Raw genomic sequence first — 13,722 nt, 5'->3', positions numbered from 1 at the left:
TTGTTTCTTCCAGTTTGATCAATTACAGACATAAAAATCCTGTGGACTTTTGAGTTCATTATTCTGAGGATATTGTCCAAAGCTAATATATGTCAAGCAATTTATTTTGAATTGTGAGAGCCTGCATTTTGAATGTTCTTTATCTAATTTTATTTGAATTATTAGTTATTAAATATCATGATCTTGTCGAAGGTTGTGCTTCCTGAAAGGGGACAGGTGTTATCTCATTTAAATTATTGGTTTGTCTTTCGTTGAAAAGGAACACTGTTCCCCACTCTCAACTGTGATGAATTTAAACTTATTTGTGTGCTTGTTAACTTATGGGATATTTGGTTAAAGGATTTTAATGGATTATTTTGTAACATATATATCATCTTCTTCCGTGTAACAAAAGGTCCCAAAGTGCTTCTCAGGTGTATTGTGAAACAACATTTGTTGCACAGCCCCCTAGGGAATGTTATGTCAAAAGCTTTGTCTAAGAGGTAGGTTTAACATACGGTTTAAAGGAAGAAAGAAAAACCGAGAAGACAAAGAACAGTATAGCACAGGAACAGGCCCTCCAGCCCATCAAGATTGCATCTACACATGATGCCGTTTTCAAGTTCAAACTATTTGCCTTTGTGCAGTCCATATCCCTCTATTCCCTGTCTATTCATGTATCTGTCAAGATGCCTCTTAAATGTTGCTATTGTATTTGCCTCCACCACCTCCTCCTGACAGTGCAATCCAGGCACTTGCCAACTTCTGTGTAAAGAATTTGCCTCTCACATTTCTTTAAACTCATCCCCTTTGACGTTATGCTTGTAAGGTCACCTTGTAATTGAAATTTCTACCCGGGAAAAAGGACTCTGACTACCCATTCTATCTATGCCTCTCATAATATTGTAAATTTCTATCAGGTCACTCCTCATCCTTTGACGTTCACATGAAAACAAATCAATTTTTTCAGATCTCTCCTTACAGTTAATACCCTCCAAACCAGGCACCATTCTGGTAAACTGTTTCAGTACAAAACCTCCTTGTCCTCCACGTAATGTGGTGACCAGAACTGTTTGCAGTATTACAAATGTGGCCTAACCAAATTTCTATACGGCTGCAACATGACTTGCAGTTTTTATATTCTGTGCCCGGACTAATGAAGGCAAGTATTCTGTCTACCTTCTTGATCACCTTATCCACATAAGGTGGAACACATCATTCTTGTACAAGTCCCAACTGCACCAGAAGACATACCAATGATCCACATACCTGAAGCCTTACCTCCCGCACCAGCTCTTTAGCCACATATTTAACTGTACTAACTGCATACTCCACTTGCACATGGCACAGGACATAATCCTAAGATTATAACATGTCCCACATGTCCTGCTTCTCAGTTTCCTGTGTGACTCCCTGAAATCTCTTTGCATCTCTCTTTCTGCCTATGTCGTTGGTACCAATATGGACCACAGCCTCTAGCTACTGTTGGGATCCATTATTAAGGTTGGGTAGTGTAAGAAACTTTATTGTTAGGTAGTGCTCACGTAAGGTAGTATTAGCAAGTCTGGAACTTGTTAGCTTCACTAGACAACAGTAAGCCATTATGTTACACTAAGAACAGACTGAAAAGCTGATGGTATAGCCTGAAGAGGCCCCAGGGAGGGTGAGAGATAACAGGACATTAGAGCCGTGTCTAGATACACGTAGCTCAAACTGAGGTAATAGAACGTTATCAGGCGAGACCCAATCACATACGAAAATTCTGCTTTTTACCAAATAAGGATGTAACTCTGGAATGTGAGAGAACAAAAGGATAGACAAATTTAAAAAATAGTCAGAACGCCTTCTCCAGCAAGCCTGATACCTTGCTGTAACTCGATTCTCTCTCGAATAAAGCAGTCTGCTTCTTAAAATCTGACCCGGTGTCTCATTCCTCCGAAACGAACACGGGGACGGTAGAACCGTCATAACACTACTCACTGTCTCCGTTCAGAATATCCTGTGCCCGCTCAGAGACACCCTGCATCAGGAAGGTAACACACCATTCTGGAGTTTTACTTGTGCCACAGAAATGCCTGTCTGTGCCCTGGACTGTAGAGTCAAGTATCTCTGCTGCTTTCCTAACCTTCAACCCTCCCTGCAGTACAAAAGTGCCAGTTGTAGTGCCACTGATCTGGCTGTTGCTGCTTTCCCTTGAGAGGCCGTTCCCCACCCAACAGCATCCAAAACAGTATACCTGTTCGAGAGGGGAATGGCCACAATGGACTCTTGCACTGACTGTCCACACTTACTCATCTTCCTGGTGCTACATTTGCTAAATGTGCTATCCACAACATGCTCAGCTTCGTGGATGCTCCATCGTAAGTCCACACCATGCAGCAAATCAGGAGCTGCAGGTGAACACACTTGCTGCATTTGTAGTCACTATGGACACTGGAAGTGTTTCTGATTTCCTACATGTTGCAGGGAAAGGATTCCAGTATTCAGGAAATAGGTAGCTAATGACAAAGTCACTGATGGTGGAACAGTTGAATCATGGATATCTGGTCAGAATTAAAGAAATGCAGGTATCTTGGAGGGTTGTTAATCTAAAGGTAATTACAGAAGTAGCGAGAGATGAGGCATGAAGGAACTTGAAAACAAGGATAAGAAATTTAAAATTGAAACTCTCTTTTAACAGGGATCAATTTAGATCAGTGAGTACATGCGTAATGGGTAATTGGTGTGAGTCAGAATTTTTGATGAGCAATTTATGGATGGTAGAATCTGTATTGCCAGTTAGAAGTAAGTTGAAATAGTTAAGATAATAATGACATAAATTAGGATTTCCACAGCATATTTGCTTAGGCAGTGAGTTTTAAATGAGACAGAGGCTTGCTAAGTCTTGTGATAATATAGGAGTAAAAATCAAGGTTTGCAGATATGGTTATTAGCTCATTGAAGGCTCAAATATGAAACCAAACTTGCAGTCTGGTTCAGCCTCAGTTGCCAGGCATTGGTTGCTGGGAACAGAGTTGTAAGGATACCAAAGACAACGGTCTCAATGTTTCCAATATTTAATACATATTCTTTTCTACTCATTCACAAGTGGATATCAGAATAACAGTCAGACAATGTGGCAACATTGCCAGAATCAAGACAGGTGGTATCTTCAGTGCACATGTGGCAACTGACGTGCTTTTGAATGTTATAGCTAAGGGAAAGCATGTAAATATGAGAAACTGGGAATCAAGGATAGCCCCTTGTGGGAATACGAGAGCAGGATGAGAAGCCATTGCAAGTGATATTTTGGCTAAATTTAAGTGTTTGCAGTTCCACCCAGCTGGACAACAGTTGAGAGACATTGAAGGAAGTTGATATGGTCAACCATGTTAAAGGCTGCAAACAGGTCAAGAAGGGCAGTGAGGGATAGTTTGTCTTTGTCATGATCACATAGAATGTCATTGCAGTTTTGGGAAAAGTTGTTTTGATATTTTGGCAGGCATGCTAAAATAAGTTTCCAAGAAAAAATTGACACAGATTTGGAAGGTAACATCACAGTTAAGGAGCAAAGGAAGGTTGGAGATGGGGCTGAAGTCTCAAGAATGATAAAGGTTGAGTGTTGGTCCAGGAGGATTGATGATGGCAAACATAAAGGGGAGAGGGACCATGCTTGAATAAAGTGAACCATTAGCAGTATCAACTAATTTTAGGACCAGGATGGGAAGTCAGGTACTCAGCAATTTAGTGCAAAGAGGGTCAACGGAACTGGAAGTGGATCTTGACAGTAAAATGGGCTTCGTGGTGACATCTGCAAGAATGGAGAAATTAGAGAAAATATGAGTTTGGGACAAGGAGAAGGTGTAACTTCAGAGGGAAGTTTGGTTCATTGGATTGATAGTTAGAGGGATGGATCATGAACAGCTAATTGGTGATCTCAGTTTTATTAAAAGCCTCCATGCACTTTTTGGAGATGAGGATGGAGGATCTAAGGAAGAGGGGTTTAAGGAGATACTTTATAGCACAGCAAAAAAAATCAGGATTATCTTTGCAGGAATATTGAATCTAGGCCCCCATAGTTTGAAGTGGCCCCAAGCTGCCAAGACTAAACTAATTGGATGCCATGCCCCTTCCAATCTGTGACTGTGAAAATAATCACAGAATTGTTATGGTGCAGAAGGCAGCCATTAAGTTCAATGTGTCTGCATTGACTGTGAGTACTTTGTTTGAGTGCCAAACTCCTGCCTCTTCCCTGTAGCCCTACACATTGTTTCCATTTAAATAATCTTCCAATACTCTCTTGAATGCCTCAATTAAATCTATCTTTACCACATTTTCAGGTAGTGCATTCCAAAGCCAAACCATTCACTTAAGGCGTGGAAATGAGAGCTTTGCTGGGGGAGGTGTGTGTGTGTGTGTGTGTGTGTGTGTGTGTGTGTGTGTGTGTGTGTGTGTGTGTGTGTGTGTGAGAGAGAGAGAGAATGCAATGGTTTTATTGAGCGCTGGAGTACAAAGGTGAGGATATGGTTAAGCATATCAATGCCTGCAGATATGATGAGTCGAAGGTAAAACATGAGTGGACATGCTGTCGCATGTTTATTGTCGTGTGTAGTTTGAAAGGATGTCCATGTAATGGCCCAAATCTTCCAATCTTCAGATAGTGAGAAACAATTTCTAGCTTTAAAGTTGCACCATTGACTACAAAGTAATAACCTGGGAAGTTGAAAATGTTGATGAGCAGTTACCCAGCAACAGAACAATCTTGGGTTCACTTTGCAATGACAGTGGCAGTATAACTCCCAAGCTGATCAGGCACTTGAATTTTTTTGAAGCCTGAGTTGCAGGACCATTTCCATAAGTTAACATATTGTTGGAGCTCTGTACTCTGTGTAGCTGTAATGTGGTTAACAGGTGCTGTTAATATTTCTGAGAAATTCAAAATCTGACAGAATACCATTAGTTTTACATCGATCATACTGTACCTGATGTGAATGTGATGTTTGATTATGATGTTTTGCTGGAAAACATTGCTTTACATGTTGTTAAAAACTTTCACATTTTCTCAAAAAGCAATGGAACCGAAGTCTTCAAATATTTTTAAGGCAGAGGTAACTAAATTATTGCTAAGTAAGAGCAAAAAGATTTATTCAAGGTGGCTAAGAATGTGAAATAATTCGGTTAACTATGATCTTTTTGAATGATGAGTAGGCTCATGGGGTCGAGTGGTCAACTCCTGCTCCTAATTGTATATTTGTACATAGTAGATGCAGTTATTGATTGTTATAGTAATTGCATTTTTCTCTTATTTCCCCTGCAGCACCAGTTGCGGCAATGGAACCACAATGTGGTCCTGCCTTCGTTTCCAAGTTATCTGATTCCTCTTCAGCACCAAAGATTTCCATTCCAGCATCAGCACACCATTTCTGTTTTGCCCTGGATATAAGAAGTATTAGACAGCTGGATGTCAGTTTTGCTGTGAATTGTATAGTACGGTAAAAGTCCTTCTGTTGATGTTTTGACTCATTAAATGTATCGTGTAAAGTACAAATACTCCAATTATGGCAATTACGCGATACTAATGATGAAACTATTACAGCACGGAAGGAGACCGTTTGACCTGTTATGTCTGCATGGGGTTTCCAAGTAAATTGAGTGCATAAGTACCATTTCCCAGGCTTCTTATCTACACAATCTTCCTCTTCGGATAATAATCAAATTCCCTTTTGAATGCCTTGATTGAGCCTGTAAACACCACACTCGCTGGCAGTGCATTTTGCATCCCAAACACTTGCTAAATGGACATGTTTCTTCTTGTTTCTCCGTTGCTTCCTTTGCTGATTGTTTTAAATCGGTGTTGCCTTGTTCTCAATCTTTCCATTGTGGACAAAATTTCCCTTAAATTCTACAGACCTCTCATTATTTGAATACCTCTTTCAAACCTCTTATCAGTGTTCTATTCAAAGAAATTAGTCTCAAGTGCTCTAATTTATGCACACAACTGAACTCAGTTGCGACCTGCCTGTGAATCTTTTCTGTATTTTCTCAAATGGTCTCACATCCTTCCTCAATTGAGGTAAACAGTCTCCAGTTGAGGTTGAACAAGTGTTAAGTATAGGTTTTGCATTACTTAGTCTTTTGTAATCTGAGCTCCTTATAATACCCAGAATCCTTTTTGCTTTCTTAATCATGCTCTCAATCTGTATCACCTGTTAAAATCAATGACTTCAAAGGTACATCTTTTCTTGTATACACTTTGAGAATTGTACCCTTCATTCTATGTGGCATGTCTCAATTCTTTCTACAAAAATCAATAATTCACACTTCACTACATAAAATGTAATCTCCCAGATGTCTGCTCATTTCACTAACCTGTCTATATCCTACACAAGTTTAACACCACCCTCTACACATACCTGCAAGTTTTATGTCAATCACAGATTTTAAAATTGTGCCCTATACACCAAAATGTAAGTCATTAATATAAATCATCAAGAGCAGTGGTCCTAACACAACCCTTCCTACAGTGCAATGATAGTTTTTCACCACTGCTTTTTGATTCTGTTACCCATCCAATTTCATATCTGAGCTGTCATTCATGCTCTTGGGTTTTAATTTCACTCACGTCTGTCTTGAGACACTTTATCAAGTGCCTTTTAGAAGTCCATGTACATCATCCACTTAGAGTTGTACAGCATAGAAACCTACTTTTCAGTCCAACTCGTCCATACTGGCCAGATATCCCAAGTTAATTTAGTCCCATTTGCCAGCATTTGGCCCATATTCTTCTGAACCTTTTCTATTCATGTATCCATCCAGATGCCTTCTAAATGTTATAATTGCACCAACTTCCCTCTCATTTACTCTCTCATTAAAAAAAACTCAAGCAAGTTAGTTGACATAATTAGCCCTCAACTAGTCTCTGCTGGTTTTCCTTAGTTAACCACATTTAGAGAAGTGGTTTATTGATTCTCGTCCTGAATTATAATTTCTAAACCATTCCTCAATTCTGTCATCCTCTGGCATGATCCCCAAATCTAGAGAGAATTAAAAGGTGTGATACTGCCTCAACATTTTCCACCCTCATGTCCCTCAGTATCCTTCGTTACATCTCATCCATTGCTGGTGACTTATCAACTTAAAGTACAGCCAGCCTATCTGATGCATCTTCTCTGTGAACATTTATAGAATCATACAGCATAGAAATAAGCCCTTCATTCCACCATGCCTATGCCAACCAAGAAACATCGAACTGCACAAATCCAATTTTTTTACATTTGGTACATAGCCTACAATGCCCTGGAAATTTAAGTGCTCATCCAGCTGCTTCTTGAATGTTACAAGAGGACCTATCTTCACCCCCCCTCCAAAGAAGCACATTCCATATTTCTACCAACTTCTGGGTGAAAACATTTTTCTCTGATCTCCTCTGAACCACTTACTCCTCACCTTAAATTTATATCCTCTGGTCTTAGACACTTCTGCCATGAGAACAAGATTCTCATGATCTACCCTGTCTATACTTCTCATAATTTTGTATACCTCAGTCAGAATCCCTACAGAAGCAGACTATTTGGCCCAACATTTCCACGCCCACCCTCTGAAAAGCATCCCCCCTCATCCCTGCAACCCAACATTTCCCATGGCTAACCCAACAAGCTTGCACAGCCCTGGACATCATGGCCAATCCATCTAGCCTGCATACCCTTGGACTGTAAGAAGAAACCTGAGCAACTGAAGGAAACCCACGCAGGCACAGGGAGAATGTGCAAACTCCACACAGACAGAATCTGGAAACTAACCCAGATCCCTGGTGCTGTGAAGCAGCAGTGCTAACAACCGATCCACTGTGCCACCTGAGATCCCACTGACCCTCCTCTGCTCCATGGAGAACAAATCCAGCTATCCATCCTTTCCCATAACTGACATTTTTCATCCTAGTGTCAACTCCCTCGTCTTTCACTGTAACTCAGACAGCATTTTCTTTCTTGATGGGTCTTTGGCAAATTTTTGAAAAATCAATTTTTTTGATACTTCGGTCTATTTCCCATTAATTTTGAGTATTTATCCTGAATTTCCACAGCTTTGAACTCAACTTATAGCTTTTTGTATAATGTCTCACATTTCAGAAGGTATTTGGTAACAGATCATGAAGTTTACCACAGTCCAGTTTTGATGTCATTGCTGGCTAGGATACTCCTTTCTGTTCATTGCTTCAACTTGTGCTTGATCAAAATTCAATTCCTACAGATGAAAGAAAATATGCTGAACAACTGTCATCACCAATCAGTTCCAATTAATAATCTTCAAAATCCAAGGAATCATTCTGTCTTTGCATGCTAATTTTCACATTTCACTTTGCGCACAAATCTAATGTTGACAATGATTATTGCTGGTTCACTTGCCACTTAGGAATAGTGTTTCACTTTCTGAAGGGTTGAAAATGTCTTCTACTTTTTTCTGTTATAGCTACAGGTCAGATTTTGAAACAAACTATTAACTTAATATTCACTGCAAAAAGTAATTAGAAACTGAGACAGTTTTATTAACCTTTTTCATACAGTAATCCAGATTTATATCTCAGCATTAATTAACTTTGTCATGACTGATTAGTAGGATAACTAACCCATCATATTGTTGTGAAAGCAAATGTTTCATTAAAATTCATCCATCATTTTGTAACTTTTTGACAGCATTTAATTATGCAGTGCAAAAAGTATTTTTTTTTAACAAAAGTTCTTGTCATTAGCATGGTAACGATTTGACTTATTACCTCCAAACAGTTAAGTTATCTATTTTGGCAATTAATCATCAGTCATGTGTTTAACTATCCATTTGTACATGTGACTGCTGTTGATTAATTATAACATGATCGCTCACTTCTTCTGTGCTATTAGTCTGACATTAATTCAAGAAATTATTCAAGAGAATATATAACCTTTGTGGTAATATAACATCATTGCAGAGGGCTTGTAGTGAACTGGAAGCATCCCTGCTTCTGAGCCAGAAGCTCTGTGTTCATTCCCATTCATGGATTTAATGGCCAAGGAAGTATCAACCTGCAGATTTTTTCAACATTGCTTATAGAGTCATAGTGTCTCAAAGAGCGGAAACAGACCCTTTGGTCCAACTTGTTCATGCTGCCCAGGTTTCCCAAACTGTAAGTCAATAGCAGGTAGTAAGATTGGGAAGGGTTGCTTGTCAATCATGTGAAAGAAAGAAAATTGGAGATCCTTCTATTCCTATTCATAGTTCTGGGACAACAACATACATTTACACATGCATATTGCCACTGCAACTCAAACTCATTAGGACTGGTGTTTATTAAGCGATTAGCTCTTATAGAGAGCTGGCAGGGATTTAATAGGCTGAATGGCTTTCTTCTATGCTGCAACAATTCTTTCTATGCATCAAGGGAAATTTCAAAGTGTGGATCCCAGTGATCAAGTAACCGTTTTTAATATATGTCAGTGGCTTAGGACTAGATTTTCACCATTGACGTGAAATGCAGAAGGGTATCAAAAGCGTCACAGATGTAGGTGAAAAAGACCCAGGAAGCAATCAGTTCTTAAAAGAAGAAGACACTGTGAAGGAGAAGCAGAGCTGTGCCAGTTTGAGTGACTAGGAGGTTAAATATAATATTCAGGAATAGGGGAGATAAAATCAGTGACATTCATTAAAATGAAGGCTTGATGTTTGGTGGTGGGGTCATGCTCTCAAGTTATGGTGAGATGAAGTGTCGGCATTGGTGTCCAGCCTCCACTCAGAGAGCTTGATTTACTTGAGCTGAGTGACTTCCAGTCACCTGTAACATAAGTTCAAGCCTTTCGAGACTTCACATTGCATTCAGCAATTTCAGATCCGAACCACTGTTATCACTTGTCTGTGGACAAAACATTTTCTGTCTTTTACGTCTCCACTGGACTTCACTTGTCCCATTACCATCCCCTTTTGTTTTGCATAATGACCCCATTTACCATTTAATTTCTCCTGCCTTCCACACTGTGACAGCCCTCCATTTATCTGCCTTTGCACCTGCTTTGAAGCTGTTACATTTCTGGTGGTCATCAGTTTTAATTAATCCGAGATTGAACTCTGTTTCCTTCACCATACTTGTGATGCGATTGTTGAATTTTTGCAGCATTTTCTGTTTTTATAGTAAAAGTGTTTGAGCTCAGTTGAGGAACCTTTGGCTGCATGTCTGCTTATTTTGTCGTGAATGTACCATGATATCCTAACTGTGTAGGGTGTTTTTTTCCTTTTATTTGCTGACCAGGTACTCCTATCCATTTTTTGGAACTGCAGCCCCAATCATGACGAATCCTCCAGTGGAGGTGAAGCGAAACATGGAAGTGGTCTTCCCTCAATCATACTGCGCATTTGATTTTGCAGCACTACCTCATCAACTGCAAGATACTTTCTTCAGGTATCATTATCTAAACTTGTATTTTAATGTGTTTTATTTATTTCCCCCTGTAAAGCTGCAAATGATTTTTTCAGTTTCTTGAGTTATCTTGTTCAATTAACGCTAATGACAGGATTTGATTTTAGTTTTGAAAATGTTAGTATAATCAAACAATTTTGTTGGAATTCTGGAACGATACAGAAGTTGTGTTTTTTGGTTCTCTGTGCCTATGCTTTTTTTTTCCCTTCAAGCTGTCCAACTCTTCTGTCCATTCCCAGTAACCATGCCATTTTCTCCGCTTAAAATGTTTAACCACTTAAGTTTTGATATTTATTATTGAATATTATGTCAGTATTTCAAACTGTATGTTTCAAATCATGAAAATTCACTAATAAAGTTTGTTCAAACTTCTATTGGTTATTTTGTCAATTACCTTTAATCTGTCATCTGATCTTTAGTGCTTATGTCACTGGAAATGGTTTCTTCTTACTTAGCTCTCTGAAAACCCATCATGATTTTGATCACCTTAATTAAGTATCCACTTAACTTTCTTTGCTCAAATGGAAACAATACAGTCTTTCTGCTTAACTTAAGTCCTACATCTTTCATACCATTCTAATAGATTTCTGCACCCTCACTAAGGTCTTGACTTTTTTCTGTAAATTGTGCTGCCCAAAATTAAACACTGCACTCCAGCTGGGCCTGGAGTTCCTTTCATTTGTTCGTGAAGTACGGCAGCCATCTTGTGCCTTAGTGGTAGTGTCCCTATCCCTGAACCTAGAGACCTGGGTTCGAGTCCTACTTGCTCCATGTCTGAACATCTCTGAACAGGTTGATTAGAAATTTTTCTTTGTTGTGAAGTATGTGTGTCATTGGCTAGGCTAGCATTTATTATTGATTCCGAGTTGTCCAGCTGGCAGATAAGAGTCAACCATGTGGTTGTGGGTTTGGAATCATGTAAGCTGGACCAGGTAAGCAATGGAAGATTTCCTTCCCTAAAGGACATTCATGAAGCTTTCATGTTATATGAAGGTTTTGCATAAGTTCTTCATTTTTGTGCTCTGTACCTGGTATAAGTTGGAAAACACTTGTACCTCCTATGACTTTTGAATGTACAATCCAAATCTCTGTCGTAGGAAAAAGGTTACTAGCTATTATTAAAGTTATTGTAGTTAGACACTTAGAAAATGCAAGATAATCAGCAGAATTAACCTGGGTTTTTAAAAGAAAGATCATGTTTAATCAGTTTATTGGAGAACTTTGACAAAGTAACCTGTGCTGTGGATAAAGGGGGACTAGTGAATGTACTAACTTAGATTTCCAAGAAGAGATTTGACATGGTGCCATATAGAAACTGGAGTAGGCCATTTAATTCATCTGGTTTGATGTACCATTGAGTACAATGATGGTTGATCAGACATTTCAAAGCCTTTTATCCACACAATCCCCATAACCCTTTCTTTTATTGGTAATAAGAAATATATCAGTTTCTACTTTAACACACTCAAAGATAGCTTCCATAGCACTCTTGCATAAGCATTTCAAAGATTAACAACACTCAATACAAATAAATTCTACTAATTGCAGTCCTAAATTGCATTCCCTTATTTTTAAACATTTCCTCTGGTTCTAGACTCTCCAACCGGGGTAACATTTCACCTCCACCTACTCTGTCTATCCCCTCTGTATTTTGTAGGTTTTAATTAAATCACCTTGCCATTCTTGAAAACTCAAGAGAATGTAGGCTAAGTTTTTCCCAAATCTCTCTTCATTGGACAGTCCTGCCATCCCAGAACAAGTTCGGTGAACCTTGTTACACTCTCTCAATGGCAGTGATATCTTTCCTGAAATGAAGAGACCAAAACTGAACACAGTCATATAGATGCCAAGCTTCTTTACAATTCCGGCAAGACATCATGACTTATGTACTCAAATCCTTTTACAATAAATGCTAACGTTGCGTTAGCTTTCCTAATAGCTTGCTGCACCTGCATGGTAGCCTTCAGTGACTTATTGGCAATGACACCTAGGTCCTTGTCCAAGCTTTTACTATTTAAGAAATACTCTGCACATCAATTCCTCCTACCCAAAGTGAATAACCTTACATTTTTGCACTTTACGTTCCTGCTTCCTTGCAAAACATGTTCCCACTTACTTAGCTTCGTATCATCCACAAATTTTGAAATGTTACATTTGGTCTTCACCTCCAAATCATTGATAGATATTGTCAACCGATGGGGTCCAAAGTACTGATGTTTATAATATCCCACTACTTATACCCTGCCACTGCAATAATGACCTATTTATTCCTACTCTGTTTCCTGCCTGTTAGCTAATCCTTACTCCTTGCCAATGCATTATCTCGTTTCCAGTTTTTCTGCTTTTGCTAACTAACCTCCTGTGAGGCTCCTTACCAAAAACTTTTTGGAAATCCACATATATTATATCCATCAACATTTCTTTATCAACTTTATTGGTTACATCTTCAGAAAACTTCAAATAAGTTAATTTAACACAAATTCTTATGAACAAGTCCACATTAACTATGCCCAACCTAATCATTGTTACCAAGTATTCATTTATCACATCCTTTATAATCTATTACACCATTTTGATGTAAGTTTAACAAATCTGTTGTTCCCTTTTTCTTTCTGTCTTTCTGTCTCTCTCTCTCTCTCTCTCTTTCTCTCTCATAGTGAGATGACATTTGCTGGATTTTGATTTGCAGGAATCAGATAGCATTGAAGTTAAATTGTGGAAGATAAAAGTTCATTATATAAGAATTAACAATTGCCATTGATAGAAGCTTGGCTGGCTACCAGAAAACAGATGGTAAGCATAATGGGTCATTTATTGGTTGCCAAGATGTAACAAGTGATGTGCCACAGGTATTCGAGTTGATGCTTCAACATTTTAGAAATTACATAAATAACTTAGACAAAAGGGTAGAAGACACAATTGCCAAATTTGATAAATTACACAGATAGTCAAGACAGTGAGTCTACAAAAGGATATAAATAGGTTAAGTAAGTGGCCAAAAATCCAGCAAATGGAATGTAATATGAAATGGCCCACCTTGGGAGGAAGAATATAAAAAGAAGCATAAATGATAAGAGATTGTAAAGCTCTGAAGTGCTGAAGGACCTGGGTGTCTGAGTCCATGATCCACAAAGGTTAGTGTGAAACTACAGCAAGTAATTACTAAAAGAATTTTGCTGTTTATTGGCGAGTAGTATTGAATGCACGTGAACATCTGCATTAGGAGGAGGAGTAAGACATTAGGTCCTTCGTGCCTGCTCCATCATTCAATAAGATCATAGCTGGTGGGTTTATGTTTTGAATTCAACTTCCCATTACAGTTA

The 13,722-nt window shown here is 38.7% G+C and overlaps 1 protein-coding gene across 2 annotated transcripts in view; it reads left to right on the top strand.

Moving 5' to 3' along the window:
- cep120 (centrosomal protein 120) overlaps positions 1-13,722 on the top strand; it is a 101,663-nt gene that overhangs the window by 41,585 nt on the left and 46,356 nt on the right. For both annotated transcript variants that reach the window (XM_060837694.1, XM_060837686.1), the window contains 2 exons: positions 5,276-5,450; positions 10,232-10,381. In XM_060837694.1, coding sequence (XP_060693677.1) covers positions 5,276-5,450; positions 10,232-10,381 — 325 coding nt within the window. The remainder of the gene's footprint in view (positions 1-5,275; positions 5,451-10,231; positions 10,382-13,722) is intronic.

The sequence above is a fragment of the Hemiscyllium ocellatum genome, chromosome 2 (genome assembly GCF_020745735.1).
Source record: "Hemiscyllium ocellatum isolate sHemOce1 chromosome 2, sHemOce1.pat.X.cur, whole genome shotgun sequence".
In the NCBI taxonomy this organism is placed as follows: domain Eukaryota; kingdom Metazoa; phylum Chordata; class Chondrichthyes; order Orectolobiformes; family Hemiscylliidae; genus Hemiscyllium; species Hemiscyllium ocellatum.
Note: the sequence above shows the minus strand (reverse complement) of the source record. Positions and strands in the feature narration are given on the sequence as shown.